This window comes from Nuphar pumila, chromosome 16 (assembly GCF_984573655.1).
Source record: "Nuphar pumila chromosome 16, dmNupPumi1.hap1.1, whole genome shotgun sequence".
In the NCBI taxonomy this organism is placed as follows: Eukaryota; Viridiplantae; Streptophyta; class Magnoliopsida; order Nymphaeales; family Nymphaeaceae; genus Nuphar; species Nuphar pumila.
Window position 1 is genome coordinate 75518531 of NC_143264.1, and position 18043 is coordinate 75536573.

General features: G+C 38.2%; 1 protein-coding gene across 1 annotated transcript; it reads left to right on the forward strand.

Annotated features, from left to right (window-relative positions):
- The first annotated feature begins 1424 nt into the window (after positions 1 to 1424).
- LOC149813651 (uncharacterized) lies at positions 1425 to 13457 on the forward strand. Its single transcript, XM_089992226.1, has 2 exons — positions 1425 to 1742; positions 13108 to 13457. The coding sequence occupies exons 1-2, from the start codon at positions 1524 to 1526 to the stop codon at positions 13345 to 13347; spliced, it is 459 nt and encodes a 152-aa protein (XP_089848352.1). The 5' UTR covers positions 1425 to 1523; the 3' UTR covers positions 13348 to 13457.
- The last annotated feature ends 4586 nt before the right edge of the window (positions 13458 to 18043 follow it).

The following is an 18043-nucleotide window of genomic DNA, read 5'->3' on the forward strand; positions in this document are numbered from 1 at the left end:
TCATGAGTGTCGCCCCTATGCATAAGCCAATAGGTAGCATAGGCCTCGGGAGTAGGTCCCTGTCTCAAAGTTTTATGCTTCCAGCACTATGACCATATGTGATGGCAAGATTCATTTTGCTGATGATCCAAATAGAGAGAACATTGGAACCTGTTGCTTCTTGGTGGCTGGTGCAAAATAACTCCAATTCGCCATTCCTTGATGAGGTATTGGATGTATTGTATAGAGATCCTGATATGCCTCGTCATCAAGTTTTACATTGGCCAATCGGGCAATTTTGTTTCCACAAGATTGGATTTGGCATAATAACTTAAAAAGATCCATCTTTTTTTCACAGAGAAAACTGGGGTTAAGCAATCATACCATTGGGATTCGAACTTGCAACGTCTCAACACAAAGTGATGTGCACTAACTGCTCCTGCCTGAGCCGCGTTGGTTAAAAGATCCATAACCACGTGATTTTCAGCATGGCCTTCAACAGCTCCCTATAAAATTTTGACTAGGGCCGCAAACTGATCGGATATGGTTGAATATCCAATCTGAGTTAGGCATGTTTTTCAGCTATGGGTCTTTTAAGTAAGATCCGAATGTAGATTCAGATCTGTTCAATCAAATCACTTTCAGGCTAAGATTTAATTCAAATCAGCATTTTAAGTTTGATTTGGAGTTGATCTGAGTCAAAATCCAACCCGAATGCATTTTTTACATGTAAATAGCTTTTTTTTTTAATCCAATATTACCACATGTACTTCCCATTCAGATTCAATCTAACCTCTTGGGATCCAATCCAGATCCGAATCCAAATTTGGTTCTGACAGGATCCGGCCTGAATCCAACCCTTTTGCACCCCTAGTGTTGACATTCTTTGTTGGATCTGCAATCCTTTTTGGAACAAATCCAATCTATTTATACTTTTAAGAATAAAATACAAGCTTTTGATATATTTATGATGGATCATTAAGTGCCATAAAAAGTTTAGAATTGGATTCATGTTCACAACATCAGACCCATTCTTTGTTCCAAAGCTCAAAAACCAGATTCAGATTCTAATTAATCATGATCCGGCCTGTACTAGATCCATTTGCACTCGTAGGCCACTATTAAAATGGTGACTTATTGAATCCGAAGATCAAGCCTCCATCTATCTGCAGCTGTTTGTAAAAGTATGAGCAATTTTGATAGAAGCAAGAAAGACCGAAAGTTTTTAAGAAAACTTTGAGAATGTATTCCACATGGCAACACGCCTTCTCACAGCTTAATTCTTTTATAACCTCCCGAGTCAAGGAACCCTTGTTCTTACCCGAAAGCGCCATCAAGAAATCCGCCGACAGCTCTTCACTATCCAATGATTGATCGGTGCAAGCAAAGCAATTGACCATCCATAAATTCATCATTTGATGTATGGTGTTTCACCACCATCATCACCATCATTGATAATTTGATATACCCAACATGGGCATCTAGAGCGTGCGTATTCGGAGGTTCTCTTGGGTAGAAAGGAGGATCGAATCAAAGCAGAAAGGATGGGTTTCTTAAAAAAGATCGCTAGTATCTTGGGGATCGTCAAGGACGAGAGCCATGATCATGATGGCAGTGATGATGGTCATGTGGGTGCGTCCAATGCAAATGATGGCATCGTTAGGCCTTCCAAAGGGTTCAGCGTGAAGGTGCCTGTGCCGGTGGAGAGGCCTTATACGGGGCCCGTCGTCACCGAATGTAATCTTGGAGAAGGTGGAGTCCAGGTAGTCAGTTTTTCTTTTGTTGGTGTCTTCTTTTTTTGTTGTATGATTGATTGATTGCATTGTTAGTGTGGGGATTCAATATCTTAAGATGAGTTTCTTACGAAGTATTCGATTGTGTAGCGCGTTTCTTGATGTGGGTTTTGTTGATTCTTTTGAAGTTTATGCAAATTTTGATGCTTACGGGAGAATTGGAGAACGGTGGGTTTTGTGGTGTGCGTTTTTTTCTCTTTTTTGGAAGATTTCTGTTTGTGGTTCTTTCTTCATGTAGAATTTCTTGTTATCTCATGCTCCCATGTTGAAAATAGAAGGTTCTCTCCTTGAATAACTTTTTTGATGTTTTTGTTGATGGTTCTTGTCATTGAACTGCTGAGTATCTTGTGGTTTTTCATCTTCTTGCCTGAAAGTATAGTGCTTTACTAGTTGCAGGATTTAACATTGGGGCTGGGTATATGCTTGGATAGTTGTGTTTATTTCTTTATTTTAGTTACTTCTCCTGACAAATATGAGAATTGGGAATTTTAGTGCTTGGGAATCTGAATAATTTGTACAGGGGGTCTTATCCATTCAGCTTCTAGATGCATATTCGTCTTGGGCGTTTTAGTTTTTTTCTTCTCGCCAAGAACCCTGGCGATTTTGCAAGTGGGGAATGGTAGATATTACTAACAACCTTCTTGGTATCAACTATTTAAAATTTTGGTGGTAACTTCATTAGCCATCACAGGCATGATGATGATAATGTTAGAAGTGTTATCATGCTGAAATACTTGTTCGATTAATGTCCTCTGTCATTCAAAAAGTTTAGAAATTCATGCTCTCAGAAACCATGGAAATGCTTGCTTCTAGTTGTTTAAAAGGGTTGGGTTAGAACTAGGATGGTCAGACATTGATGCAGACCAAAGTCTAGAGGAATGACAAGGCTGATCCTCATTATTCTTTCCACAATAAAGGATAAAATGAAAGATACATCACAGATCCAATTCATAACAACTGAGATATGTATAGTTTATGTTCTATAATTGCATCGCCTGATATGTGAAAAAAAAAAGAGAACAGCTTAGCTTGAGTTGAAATAATAGAATTAGATGTTCCTTTGCCTATCCAGAGAGGAGCAACCATCAAATATCTAGTCATGTAATAGATAAATGGATGTTATGCATATTTGAATTGCATGGTGTAATGGTCCGACAATATGATGTGCATGGACTAGCTGCACAAATCGCTAGCTAAATAATTGTTCTGATCTGCATATATTCTGCATGATGATTGCTGTACTACCTTGATACATTTTCATCTCCAAACATTTTCCCATTCTTTCATAGAAATTCATGCATAAGCTTTTTTTTTTCGATCTTTTTCTTTGCATGTTAGAGAAAGTTTTGTTAGCCTCTCTATATAAGCACATACACATTTGGCTGCTCTAGTTTTCCCTTTTTAGTTGTATGCTTTTTTCTTTTTCTGGCTTTCTTTTTCACCATAAACCAATAAAAAGGTTTCTTTTTTGCAAGAATCATATACTGTTATTAGTTGCTGAGTTTGTTTGATTTTATATGGCTAGTATACGTTCTCTAAAAGCCTTCATGGTTCCTTTTCTGAAAATGGCTAAACTTCTTGTTATTAAACTATTGGTTATATAATCAGTTTATAGGCTCATAGGAAGCTTTTAATAATGCAGTTGTTGGACCATTCTTATTTTTTAATGAGACCATATTCCACCTCTTTTATTATGTTTTCGTAACTGGGAATAAAATGTAGGGTTTGATCTTGAAATGAAATGGGGATCTTCGAAACACGAGCTTAGATTAACAAGAGCAAGTGTCAAGAATGACACTAAAGCATAACCCTTAAAAAGGGTATAACTGGAAACAAAATAAAAATAAAAATGTATTCTTTATTGATATGAAAAACCAATTGCTTAAGAAGCATTGGAGTAAAATACAAGAGGGGCTGCACCCCTTTATATACACAGCTGAAAGAGGACTCAATAGAGCTGTTGGGCACAGTCCAACAGCTCTATTTAGAGCTGTTGGAATGTGTCAGTCCAACAGCTCTATTAAGAGCTGTTGGACTGTGTCAGTCCAACAGCTCTATTTCTAGTCAAGTCTGGACAGGATTTGACTAGCAACAGTCATTCTAGTTCAAACTGAACTAGATGACATAAAGACAAAAAATAAAAATAAAGGGAAAAAATTACAGAAAAGAAAGAAATGAAAAATGTATTTATATATATATAATAATATAATATTATTATATATACATATATGTACAGTTTTACATTTTAACACTCCCCCTCAAACTTACGGTACAATGAGCGAAAGTTTGTCTAAGAGAAAGTGAAATCGGGGAGCAGCGAGAGGCTTTGTAAAGAAGTCTGCTAACTGATATTCTGAAGTGACATATGGCAGATCAATTATCCCGTGTAGATATTCCTCTCTGACGTAGTGACAATCCATTTCGATGTATTTGGTGCGTTCGTGGAATGTTCTGTTACTGGCAATGTAGATCGCACTTTTGTTGTCACAACATATTTGTGAAGCCTTTGTTGCTTCAACTCCCATGTTAGCAAGCAGTCGTCGGAGCCAAACTACTTCCATGGTCGTGGTTGCCATGGCTCTGTATTCAGCTTCGGTGGATGAGAGAGATACCTTCTGCTGCTTTTTACACCTCCACGAGATTAATGATTCCCCTAAAAAGACACAAAAGCCAGTGGTTGAGTGTCTGTTATTGGGATCACCTCCCCAATCAGCATCAGTATATGCAATTAAATCAAGAGAAGAGGAGGAAGATAAGAAAAGTCCTCGTGAAAGAGAGGACTTGATGTATCTGATAATACGTATGACTGCTCCCATATGAACAGAAGTAGGAGCATGTTGAAATTGACTTGCTGTATGAACAACATGTGCTATATCTGGTCTGGTAATGGATAGATAGGAAAGTGCCCCGACAAGCTGTCTGTAAGGAGTAGGGTCTGCAAGAAGTTCTCCATCATCAATCTTCATTTTAACATTAACAACTTCTGGAGTGTCGACTTTCTTATCATCAGTAATACCAGACCTAAAAACAATATCAAAAGCAAATTTAGTCTGAGATAATAAATATCCTCTAGGAGAATAAGCAACTTCAATGCCTAAAAAATATCTCAACAAGCCCAAATCAGTCATTTCAAAATGAGATTTAAGAAGTGTTTTGATTGTTTTAACTCCCTGTTTATCGCTTCCGGTGATGATCATATCATCCACATAGAGAAGAAGCACAATGATCCCTGCATCAGAATTCTTAATAAACAAAGCAGTGTCAGTTAAACAGAATTGAAAACCAATATCAATCATAACACGACTAAACCTATCATACCAAGCTTTTGGTGCTTGTTTAAGTCCATAAAGAGTTTTTTCTAAGCGAAGGACTTTACCCTTAGGAATACTTAGACCAGGAGGGGGTTCCATATATACTTCTTCAACTAGCTTTCCATTTAAAAAAGCATTTTTGACATCCATTTGAAAAATAGACCATTTTTTGATAGAAGCTAAGGCAATTAAGGTTCGGACAGTAGTCATACGAGCCACCGGAGCAAAGGTTTCTTCATAATCAATCCCATATTCTTGGGCATAACCTTTGGCTACTAAACGGGCTTTATATCTTTCAAGAGTACCATTACTCTTGGTTTTAATTTTATAAACCCATCGACATCCTATAGTTTTCTTCCCTGAAGGAAGATCTTGAATATTCCATGTAGAAGCCTTTTCAAGTGCATCTAATTCAACTTTCATGGCTTCTATCTATTTGATATCATTTTTTGCTTGAAAATATGTGGATGGTTCTTCATGTGAGTGAATTAATGCAACAACTGCCCTATATGTGGGTGAGAAAGACTCGTATGATACAAACTTTCCTGGAGGCCTCGAGATTCGGGTTGATTGTCTAGTTGGAATGTTAGAATATTTCTCAAGTGCACATGGAGGATTAGACTCTTGTCGCCTGGAATATTGAATACTAGTATCTCTATGAACTTCTTCATTTTCAACATTAAGATTAATAATTCTTTGATCATCATCAAAGTTACAGTCAAGGTCATATTCATCAGATGTTGATGTTAGATCTAGCAAAAATGAGTACTCAGTGACGTCTTTTAATTTTCTAAAATCAAAGAAGCTCTCTTTTTTAAGAAAGAAAACATTTCTAGACACATATAGTTTATTATTTTTTAAGTCAAAACATCTATAACCTTTCTGGTTTTCAGCATATCCTAAAAAGGCACAGGGAATCGCACGAGGGGAAAGTTTATCATTTTTGTCAGTAAATATGAAACATTTGCACCCAAATATTCTTAGTCTAGAGTAGTCTGGAGAAATGTTCATAAGTTTTTCAATGGGAGTGATATTTTGTAACGAAGAAGATGACATCCTATTAATGAGATAGGTGGCAGTTAAGGCGGCTTCTGCTCAAAAGTCTTTCGGGACTTGATTTGCTATTAATAAAGTCCTAGTGGTTTCTATAATATGGCGATGTTTTCGTTCTGCCAGTCCATTTTGTTGAGGTGTATAAGGACAAGATCTTTGATGTGTGATGCCATGCAATTTAAGATAATTTTGAAAATCTGTGGATAAAAACTCTCCCCCTGAATCTGTGCGAAAAATAGTAATATCATTTTGAAACTTGTTTTTAACCATATTATGAAAAGTTTGAAAGTATGAAAATACTTCAGACTTATGTTTGAGAAAGTACATCCACGTATGTCGGGAGAAATCATCGACAAAAATAACATAGTAAACAAATCCTCCTTTAGAAATTACTGGTGCAGGACCCCAAACATCCGAGTGTATTAATTCAAGTGGTCTTGAAGAGAAAAAGGTTCTGTTCTGAAATGGTAATCTTTTCATTTTGCCGAGAATACAATCTTTACAATCAAATGATTCAGAGTTACAAAATTTCCCTAGATTTGGAAAATGTTGGATTTTGGCTATATGTGGGTGACCAAGTCTCTTATGCCACAGTTCCAACTCTATTTTTTGAATATTATAACAAAAAACTTTCTTCGGCATTTCCAAAAAATCCATGTAATAGAGTCCTCCTTCTCTATGGCCTTCCCCAATCAGCTTGCCTGACTGACGATCCTGTACCCAACAACCATGAGAAGAAAAAGAAATATTACACCCATAATCAGAAATTTGAGATACAGATAAAAGATTTAAATTTAATTTGGGAACATGTCTAATTTCTGGAATAAATTTTTTTTTTGTTTTATAATTTTTTTTAAAATTTCCTATTCCTTCTATTTCAAGAGAAGTCCCATCAGCAGTAAAGACCTTTGACACACTTGTTTTATTTTTAACACATTTGGATAGACTGTGATTATTTGGGGTCATATGAAAAGATGCACCAGAGTCAAGAAGCCAAGAAATTTTACCTAGATCAGAAAAAGATGAGGCTGCTGCGCCGGTTGAAGCTTCAGATGAGGAAGAGGCACCTTTGATGAGAGGCTGAAGAATCTCCATTAGTTGGGCCAGGGAAACTGGTGCATCCTGATCTTTAGGCTCCGATCCAGCAATTGCAACTCTTTTTTCTCTCAGCTCCTTAAGTTTGGGACATTGTGGCCTGTAGTGTCCCGGTTCATGACAGTGATAACAAATAACTTTCTTCTTATCATAGTCACCATTTTGTCGGTTAAAGTGAGGAGGCCTATATGATCGAACATGATTCCCTGGTCTAGACACGGCTAAAACGGAATCATCTTCAATTTTTAAAGAACCTTTCCGGAGACGATTTTCTTCCATTGTTAACTCTTTAATAGTTTCAACAATAGAAGGAATTTTCCCCCGGTGAAGTAGGGCCGATTTAGTGGTTTCAAATTCCGGCCTTAATCCAGTGATAAACTGGTAAAAATGTTCAGCATTGAGTTGTTTCTGACGAAGCTCGATGTCTTCGGCACAATGCCACTTTGGTTCTAAAAGGGAAAGTTCTTCCCAAAGTTCGGACAACCCATTGTAATATTCACGAATAGTTTTGTCTCCTTGTGTCATCATTCGAACTTTTTCTTGGAGGTTGCACACGTGTGCAATATCTTTAAGGGAATACATATTCTTAAGGTATTCCCATGCCTTATCGGCATGATCAAATTTGGCAAGACTTGAGCATTTTTTAATGTCAACGCTATTGATAAGCCATGACATTATCTTCGCATGAGATATTCTCCATTCTTTTCATTTCTTCTCGTATGAGGCAATAGCCTTGATTTTCTCTTCTTCTGATAGAGGGACCTCTTTATCTCCCTCCTTTTTAGTAAGAGATAGCTTAGGTTCCGAATCAGAACCATCCACAATCCCCCGTAAGCCTTTTCCCCATATATGGTGCTTCATGATTGAAGCCCATGTTACATAGTTCGTATCGCTTAGTTTCATAGGCATGATGGTGACTTTATCATTGTCATCCATCGATTACAAGGAGAGAAAGAATAGGGATAGAAGAAAAACAAGAAGGAAAATGAAAAAAAAAAACAATACAACAAGATGTGAAATCTTCTCCAATGAAGTGATAAAACACTTCTCTTCAAGTGGTGAACACTTTTGCAAATGGGCACAGAAACCGAGGCAGCTTTTCCTCAAGATTTAGTACTTCCGCGGCTCTGATACCATGAAATGAAATGGGGATCTTCGAAACACGAGCTTAGATTAACAAGAGCAAGTGTCAAGAATGACACTAAAGCATAACCCTTAAAAAGGGTATAACTGAAAACAAAATAAAAATAAAAATGTATTCTTTATTGATATGAAAAACCAATTGCTTAAGAAGCATTGGAGTAAAATACAAGAGGGGCTGCACCCCTTTATATACACAGCTGAAAGAGGACTCAATAGAGCTGTTGGGCACAGTCCAACAGCTCTATTTAGAGCTGTTGGAATGTGTCAGTCCAACAACTCTATTAGCTCTATTGCTAGTCAAGTCTGGACAGGATTTGACTAGCAACAATCATTCTAGTTCAAACTGAACTAGATGACATAAAGACAAAAAATAAAAATAAAGGAAAAAAATTACAGAAAAGAAAGAAATGAAAAATGTATTTATATATATAATAATATAATATTATTATATATACATATATGTACAGTTTTACATTTTAACAGATCTCATTGAGAAGTTGAATGTAGGCATGGCTTCTAGTAGGTATTTGGAAAGCATTTAACTTGTGCCCCAATGTTGTTCTCTCCCTACTTTTGACATACTCCTGTAACATGGTTTGCTATGAAAACTATTGATAAAATTTTAGGACATATCAGCCATTGGAAATGTAGCTTTGTAATTCTTGTTGAGAAGGTTCATGCCAGGAGTTTTAACATGACAAGTTCCATGATTTCCCTATTAAAGAGTTGCATATATGTGCATAAACAGAAACGTTTGTGTGATGCTTTATATAACTTTTGCCCGTAGAGGGCTTTGAGACTCGTATAATGTTTTATAGAACTTTATCATTGCTTAGGAGAGCAGAAAAGAAAAGTATTAATGTTTTGAACTCAAGTCAAGCAGGTTCATCCTAGAACACAACATCCTTATGCATCTACTTCACATGTTAGGTGTTTCTGGTGCATTCAGCAGCTCTCTGTGAATGGTCCCCTGGTAACCTTTAGTTTCATCAGGGAAACTACTGAAGAAGAGTGCTAATGCAGGTTACAGACGTGATCAATAGGAAGAAACCTATAATGTCATAATTGGTTATGGTTATTTTAGCTGTTTGATCTTCCAATATGCTAGTTTCAACAACTCTTGTTCCTCACACTTCTTCCTAGCTGTGTGGCCTGTTGTAGCTATCTGGTTTACAGGTTTAGGGATTGACACTATGCCATTCAACCTAAATACATGCAGTCTTTGGTTGAATATTCATGTTTGCTATGATGCATTTGTAAATGGTGCTATTGTTTTTGCTCATGAGTAGGTCTGAACAAATGAACTCAAATGACAGGCGATTACATGGCAAAGATTATGCTTTTAGAGCTTTATGCAGTTTGATATGCCTTGAAAACCATAAATACCTGGTTCCTGCTTTCTGATTTAAGTAAAATTTTTGGTCCGAATGAATTGCATGCTTTTGAGACTAATATACCAGCACAATTCACATAAATAGCCATTTCTTGGGTGGATGTCGAGTCGAGCCCACTGCCTATGACTCAAAATGTAGAATAGATGATTTGATTATCAAGATAATGGCACATGCATCACATGGCTGTGTCCACTCAAAAAACGAAAAAAGAAAGGGAAGGAGAGATTGACAGGGCACTCACATCTAAAAGTTGTCAAAATAAAAATTGAATTATTGGTTGCTGGTTCACTTACTGCAAAAGTTAATCAGTCAAAACCATATGCTCAGGAGTGGATATGGCGCTTATGCTTGATAGAGAAGAATTTGATTTTGATGATATAAATTATAACTTCAAGAAGACAAACATATTTCCTATTTGGATGCTGATCATCACTCCTTGGTTTAGTAGTAGAATTTGCAGATGAAAATGTCGTTGGTACATAAACTGACAAGCTAAGCAAATAGGGAGACAGGTTCCTTGTGCTTTGTAGTTTGGAGATAGTTGAATTCATGGGGGGCTATACTTCCTCTTTCTCATAATTCAGATTGCAGCCAACATGATGCTGTGAGCTGCAATTGCTTCATCTACTGGAATAACTTAGAAGCCATAAAGGAAAATTAGGAAACCTATTATTCAGTTGGAGAAAGTTTGCTGTGAGTTGGGAAGTGTGGTGATACTGAAAAGATTTAGAGAGTAAGATGGGAGCTTTTGTACGAGAACATCTCCAAAAGCTCACCTACGCCGAAAAGGTTGGGGAAGATGGAAAAGGTTAAGAGCTCAGAGCTCCAAAATGAACCTTCTTAAGCATAAAACTGTCACTTATTAATCACAAGCATGGGGTTATAACTGCTTGTGAATGTCACACGATTATAGGTTTTATTATAGCAATTTTGCTGGTTCTGATGGTGAACGGTGATGGTGGTGCTTAACTTAGCAGCAGAACAGCACAGCTTCCATGTTTTTTCTTGTGGAGGGAACTATTTGGCTCAAGTATCTTTGAAAGTTGAAAATAAGCAGATTCTGAACTAGTTTAGAAAGTAACTGGAATCACCAGGGCCTAAGGCCTCAGTCAGAAACAATTAGCCTGAAGTCCTGAATTGCATGAATGATTGTCCCTGCAGAAAGTGGCTTACTTGGACATGAATTCAGTTGCTGCGTTAGTGTTCCATGTTTGTTGTGTATCATGTGATTATGAGATGGATCTTAATATTTTCCCGTGTTTTAGTCGAAAGATGCTCAACATTTCAAGTTACTGTCCTGATTAGACACTCATCACCCATTTGATGATCTGAAATCCTCGTTGAACAGGATGTTGTGGGACTCACCTGACTTCTCAAGTCACTTGAGTAATGCACATTGATTCAGCAATGACCCATATCATGTTCATTGAAGAGGCTAAAAAAGTTTATATGGTTTAATGGTCGTATACTGATTTGAAAATGAAGACACTCCACTCAAAGATGAAGGCTCCACCAGCGTGGATGGGGAATGAACACAATGCAAAGTTGGTGAAAAAGGAAAATTTTAATAAAATAGCAAAAAATAGGATAAATTCAGCTCTATTCTATGAGTTGGCTTATGGTTTGTGCAACCAAAGCAAGATAGGAATGATTAATCTCAACATCGTGTTGAACATGACATCAAGGGTATGTTTGTCTGCGTTTTTCAAAAATGAAATGGAATCACATGAGAATTGAAATTTCATGAGACTCAAAATCACATGATCCCAATTCTCATGTGGTTCTGTTTTTCATGTTTGTTTAGTGAGAAGAAGAAAAGAATCCCACCTCTGCTCCACCCCATTCAGCTCACTAAAAAAACAGGGGAGGGAGGAGAGTGGAGCTCGCAGTAGGCCAGCTTGCCATCAAGGAAGAAAATATGGAGCAAGGAGGGGTGGAGCTCACTGGTAGTGGTTTCCGGCGAGCTCCACCCCACCTCAGCTCACCCAAAAGAACAGGATAAGGAGGACAGTGAAGCTCACTGATTGGCGAGTTTCATCTCGCCATCAAAGAAGAAAGAACAGAGCGAGGAGGGGCTGGAGCTCGCTGGAGGTAGATTCCGACTAGCTCCACCCCACCTCCGCTCACCCAAAAGAACAGGAGAGGGAGGGGAGTGGAGCTCGCCGGCCAGCAAGCTCCATCTCGCCATCAAGGCCAAAAAAAAAGGAGCAGGGAGGGTGGTGCTTGCTGGCCAAACCAAACATGCCCTAAAATCTAGGTCATTGTGTGATTCCATATGCACCCTGATGCACCAACGTATTACAGTGTTTTTGGTGATAGGTTTCTATGTTAGTAGTTGCTACCAGTATTGGAATGATGTTCGATGTTGTTTCCTGATGAAAGATGAAAGTGAATTATAGGATCCGGGAAACTAAGGAGAACATATTCATACATTTGTGGGCTACTCTCTCCATATATATATATATATATTGTTGGTTTTTATAGTTTGTCATGTTCTGGTGAGCAAGGGATTCAGCTGAAGCTCCATCTCATTTCTCAGCTACCAACCTTAAGAGAGACAGAAGAGCCAGGATCAGGTGCCATCACATGGCACACTTTGAAGGGTGCGTTGCACCTGATGTCCTCCAACTTAGTCTGACAGTCTTGTCAGTTGTGGGGCCCAAAAGCAGATGGAGGGCAGCCAAGTGCAGAGGCACACTCAAAGTGTGCCATGTGATGTCACCTGATCCTGGCCCAACAGAGAAAGAGCACAAGTGAGCCTATGTATGCAACAATGTAATATCCCTCTTTGCTGGTGGCATTCATTTCCTTTCTTGCATTCGAGGAGGAGCCATGTCTTTGTCTTGCTTGCTATTTGTTTTTTTTTTCATTTTCTGCTTTCTCGTGTGGTCTTTTGTGGGTATTTTATTTCTTTTTTAGTTGGTTTCACAATAGCAAGGTATCAGAACTTGCACATTAAAAAAAAAAGTGCCTTGTTAGCTATCTCCATTTGCTATCTATTTTTCTGTTTTCTGTTTTCTTGTGTGGTACAGTGCTATATGGGTTTTTAGTTTGATTTTACAGTAGCAAGATATCAGCAATCCCACATTTTATATAGAACTGGCTCATTCAACTTTTAAATTTAGTTCACGGCATCATGTGTGTGTGTGTGTGTGTGTGTGTGTGCATACCAGTACGGTAAGTGAATGCATAGTAGCAATTTTGGATGAATGTTTCTTTTATTGATCTGGCAAGTTTAAACTTTTCTTCTAGCGTACTGCTTTTATTGGTCATGCAAATTCATGAATTTGGTCTTGTTTCAAATGTTACCAAACACACTACTGATATGAGCAACTACAGGGCTTCAAATGGTATGCAAGGCAGCTGCGGGTTGACGAAGATGGAGACGTAGCAGAAGAATTCTTGAATGAGGTCTTGCTGGAGAATTCATCTCAGGTAGCCATGGATGGCACACATCCGCAATCCAAGCTTGCAATCCGAAGCTCAGCCTGGCCAGCAAAAGTGAAGAACCAGGCGATTGCAACAGATGGCAACATACATCAAGCTGTAGATCTAAATGGAAGGTTGATATGGGTGTAACAGAACCCTTTGTTACTACTCATTTTTGCCTATGTACTCATGATGAACAAAAGTAGAACTGTAGAATGTAAATAATTTTGGTTAACAGAAACAGAACTTCAGAACAGAAACATTATTCACAGCTAAGCAAAGAAGAAAACACCACCACCACCACCACCACCACCACCAACTAGACCGGGTAGTTTGAAGCTGCAGTGCGGGTGGACAGGAAGCAGTTGATTCAAGGATGCGCCATTTATGCGGGGAGGGAGGATCAGGTGCAATGTGATTGCACACTTTTAGTGTGCTGCTGCACCTGATCACCCACAATCTTTGGGATACATCCTGACAGCAGTGGGGCCCAATAGCAGATGGTGGGTGATCTGGTGCAGCAGCACACTAAAGGTGCAATCACATTGCACCTGATCTGCCCGCGGTATCTGCACGCTTTGCTTACTCTCTTTCCGCCTTGTGCTAGAGTTTTGCCTCATTGGGATGCATGTGGCCTTCTTCTACACCTTCCAATTTGCAAAAAAAATCCTGACTCCTTGATCTTCAATATAGACGGTTGTCTTTGTTTTTTCTTTTTCTTCTCTCTTTTTTTCCGGAGAAGAAACCACTGCTATGTTTCAGATGTCCCATTACGGGTAAAGAGGTGCCATGTTGACTGTAACCCTGTTTCACTTTTTGCGGTGTAAAAAATTACTCTTCCCCTGCCCACTAGGGATAGTTTCCCGTAGGCTTCTACCTTGCAGCAAGGGATGCCCATTCTGCATATCAGACTCGACATCCTTTAACTTGAACACCCTAAGCTGACCCACCTAGCCAGGTGTGTGGAGCTCTTAAGGCTCTTTAGTTAGAGCTAGTAACGAGCTTCATAGTAAATTGATATTAATAACTCCTGACCTTGAGATAGATTTGGGTTTTCATTCGAATCAAGCCATATAATCTAACATTGATCCTATCCTAATGACGAACACCTAATAAATGAACAATAAATATAAATTCACTGGAAAATTGTCCAAAGTTTTTTTCTCTCTCTCTCTCTCTCTCTCTCCCCGGGTCAAACCCAGGCCTGAATCAGACCTGAGTCAAAGCTAGGTCTGATGGACCTGGATCTGAATTAGAGCTGGTTCAGACCCAGGTCATGATTCTACATAATGCTGAAGTGATCCTAACCGAACATGAGAATTGCTTTCTCATGAGACTCCAAAATCAAATGATTTAGAATCTCATGAGATTCTAAATCACATCACATGTTCTGAGAGCAGCCGAACATGCCCTAGGTGTGCTCTTTATCATTTGGAGGTATGTCTTTTTTGAGCTCACTATGTTGCCTGTCTTCTCGCTGTCTGCAGTCTCCTCCTGCCCTTCTTTCACCAAACCATAAAAGCAAAGCATGGAGTATGGCCATCAACAACAACGTCTCTCTCTCTCTCTCTAACATATTGTAATACTTGCAGAAATAAACAGACTTCTGAAAATATCTGATCACCAATGCCCTCTAAAATATCTGATCTGTAACTTTTTCACTCTCATACCCTCTAAAATCAAGAAAGAGAAGAAAACAAGTATGGTAACCCTATTGGGCGTGGATAATGGCATAGGCAAATGAGGTAATAAGCCTGTTATGGATTCAATGGTAAATGAGGGTTACCGTTTTTTCTTTTATAAAAATGCTGGCTCTATGTATTTTCAGCTCTTCCTTCCCCTATAAAAATATTAAAAGAGTTGTTAAAAAAACAACTAATAAAGAGTGATATTTTCTGATCACGAACGTAGGTTGCAAAGACCAAACCATGTAAAACATTATTCTTCTTTCGTTCTAGCTTTTTTTCTTCTTTAAAGTGGAATATGGAGGGAGGATCAGGTGCAATGTGATTGCATTCTTTGAGGAATTGTTCAACATCCTGTTCCCAATTTGAACTCATCAGGTTCGGCTAATTCGGTATTTGAGGAAGGAGCAAAGCCATATGCCGTTCACGTTCAAGAAATCCATTTGAGTCTTGTTCTAGTTTAGTGTTTCTATTTCAGTTTTATTTAGATTTGGATATTTCAATATAATGGATCCATCTCAGATCTAAAATAGGTTTAGGGTTTCTAGCCTTCTCTATAAATACTCATTATAAGGGTTTCTCAATCAGAATTGATGGATTGAATTATTGTTATTTTCTTTGAATTTATGCATTATTTTTTTTTATTGCTTTTGCTTCCGTAGCATAATTTGTGTAGGAATAGTTGATAACGATAATTTTTTATGCATCCTCGAAATCAATGGTACATCAAAATGGTATCAGAGTGAGGAATCATTGCCCCAATTCCATTCGAAAGACGACCTGTTGGTCTATCAAGATTAAGGTATATCAAAAATTATGGTCGAAGCCAAGAATGCAGAGATGGATGTACCCATAAAAGTGATCGATTTGAAGGTCGATGTGCAAAGCTTGAGAATTGTGGTAAGAGATATGAACTGAACACTTACGATGCTTGAACAAAGGATTTTGAAGCTGGAACAAATGTTCGAGGTAATCATGCAACATGACAAGATTCACCAAGCTCGAGAGACCATGAAAAGTCGCCCATTAAATTTGGCGCTATGACCGATCCTATGCTAGTCACACACAACAGAAGAAGACCCTGATTGAGCATGCACCCCTGCCTACTTAGGTCAATAGGAAAAGCTATGAACTTCAGGTCATTGCTCCACCCCCTTCGTCCTCTCATCAGATTCAAGCAGGGGAGGAGACTGACTTCGACCACCCATATTTTGATAATATGATGCCGAAAAGGGAAGGTTGGTGGGAGCCTATCCCTATAGCAAGAGCATCCAACAGTGAGCCTCCCACATCTACCGGATGGAAGAAAATCCCCCCATTGATTGGTCAGTGTTTGATGGTTGTCCGTTAGCTGGCAGGATCTTTACCCCACGTCGATGGGTCCCCTCTTGCCACTGACGAGGGATGCCCTACCCCCTACTCAATTGGGTGGAGAGTGTTAAAATGTAAACTGTAATCCATATATTATTTAATATCATTACTATATTTTTCTTTTTATTATTTCCTTTTTCAATTTCCCTTTATTTTCTTTTTTAGCATATAGTTCATTAGGAACTAGATATTTGATTGTTGGAACTTGACTCTACAAATAGTTGTTGGACTCTAGTCCAACAACTATAATAAGAGTTGTTGGACTCTAGTAACTATAATAAGAGCCGTCAGACTAGAGTCCAACGTCTCTTTTAAAGAGCTCAAAATGAACTCTCCTCTCTCTTCCACTTTTGGAGAGCTCAAAATGGACTCTAGTAATATCATTACTATATTTTTCTTTTTATTATTTTCTTTTTCAATTTTCCTTTATTTTCTTTTTTAGCATCTAGTTCATTAGGAACTAGATATTTGATTGTTGGAACTTGACTCTACAAATAGCTGTTGGACTCTAGTCCAACAACTATAATAAGAGTTGTTGGACTCTAGTAACAGCTATAATAAGAGCCGTCAGACTAGAGTCCAACGTCTCTTTTTGGAGAGCTCAAAATGAACTCAAATAGATTATTTTGATAAGCTATTTAATGAAAGTCATGCTCAGGATCTTTGAGACTTTTCAATTCCTTTTCATGAGATGAATCGTGACTTCATGCGCAAGATTCAAAAGAAGGAAATTGCAGAGACTTTGAAGAAAATGAAATCAAGAAGGGCAGTTGGCCCAGATGGTATACCTATCGAGGCTTGGAAATGCTTGGGAGAGAAAGGTTTAAAATGGTTGACAAATCTTTTTAACAAGATTTGACGGACAAATAAGATGCCTAATGAGTGGAGGAAGAGTACTTTGGTGCCTCTATATAAGAATAAGGGTGATATACAAGATTGCACAAACTATCGTGGTATAAAACTCATGAGTCATACTATGAAACTTTGGAAGAGGGTGATTGAGTCTAGGTTAAGGAAGATTGTCATGATATCGGAGAATCAATTTGGTTTTATGCCTGAAAGATCAACTATGGAAGCTATACATTTTCTTAGACAACTTATTGAGAGAAATAGAGAGAGGAACAAAGATTTGCATATGGTTTTTATTGATTTGGAGAAGGCTTACGATAGAGTACCTAGGGACGTTCTCTGGTGGACAATGATGAAGAAAGGTATTTCTCTCAAGTACATTAGTATAATTAAAGATATGTATAAAGGAGTAGTAACCAATGTCCGCACTTGTGGAGGGGTGACAACCAATTTTCCTATAACGGTTGGGTTACATCAAGGATCTACTTTAAGCCCTTTCCTATTTGATATAGTGATGGATGAGCTTATGAGATCAATTCAAGAAAATATGTCATGGTGTATGTTGTTTGCTGATGATATTGTTTTGATTGATGAGTCTAGAGCTGAGGTTAATGCTAAGTTAGAATTATGGAGACATACATTGGAAGCAAGAGGTTTTAAGTTGAGTAAGAGTAAGACAGAATACATGGAATGTCGATTTAGTAAGCAACGAAGTAGTGATGGGAGTGTAGTGAAGCTTGGTGAGCAAGAAATACCGGTGGATGATTCTTTCAAATATTTGGGATCTATCATTCAAAAGTATGGAGAAATTGATGGAGATGTAAATCATAGGATAAAGGTTGGGTGGATGCAATGGAAGAGTGCAACTGGACTGTTGTGCGATCGTAGAATGCCATTGCGGTTGAAGGGAAAGTTTTATAGAATGACTATTAGGCCCGCTT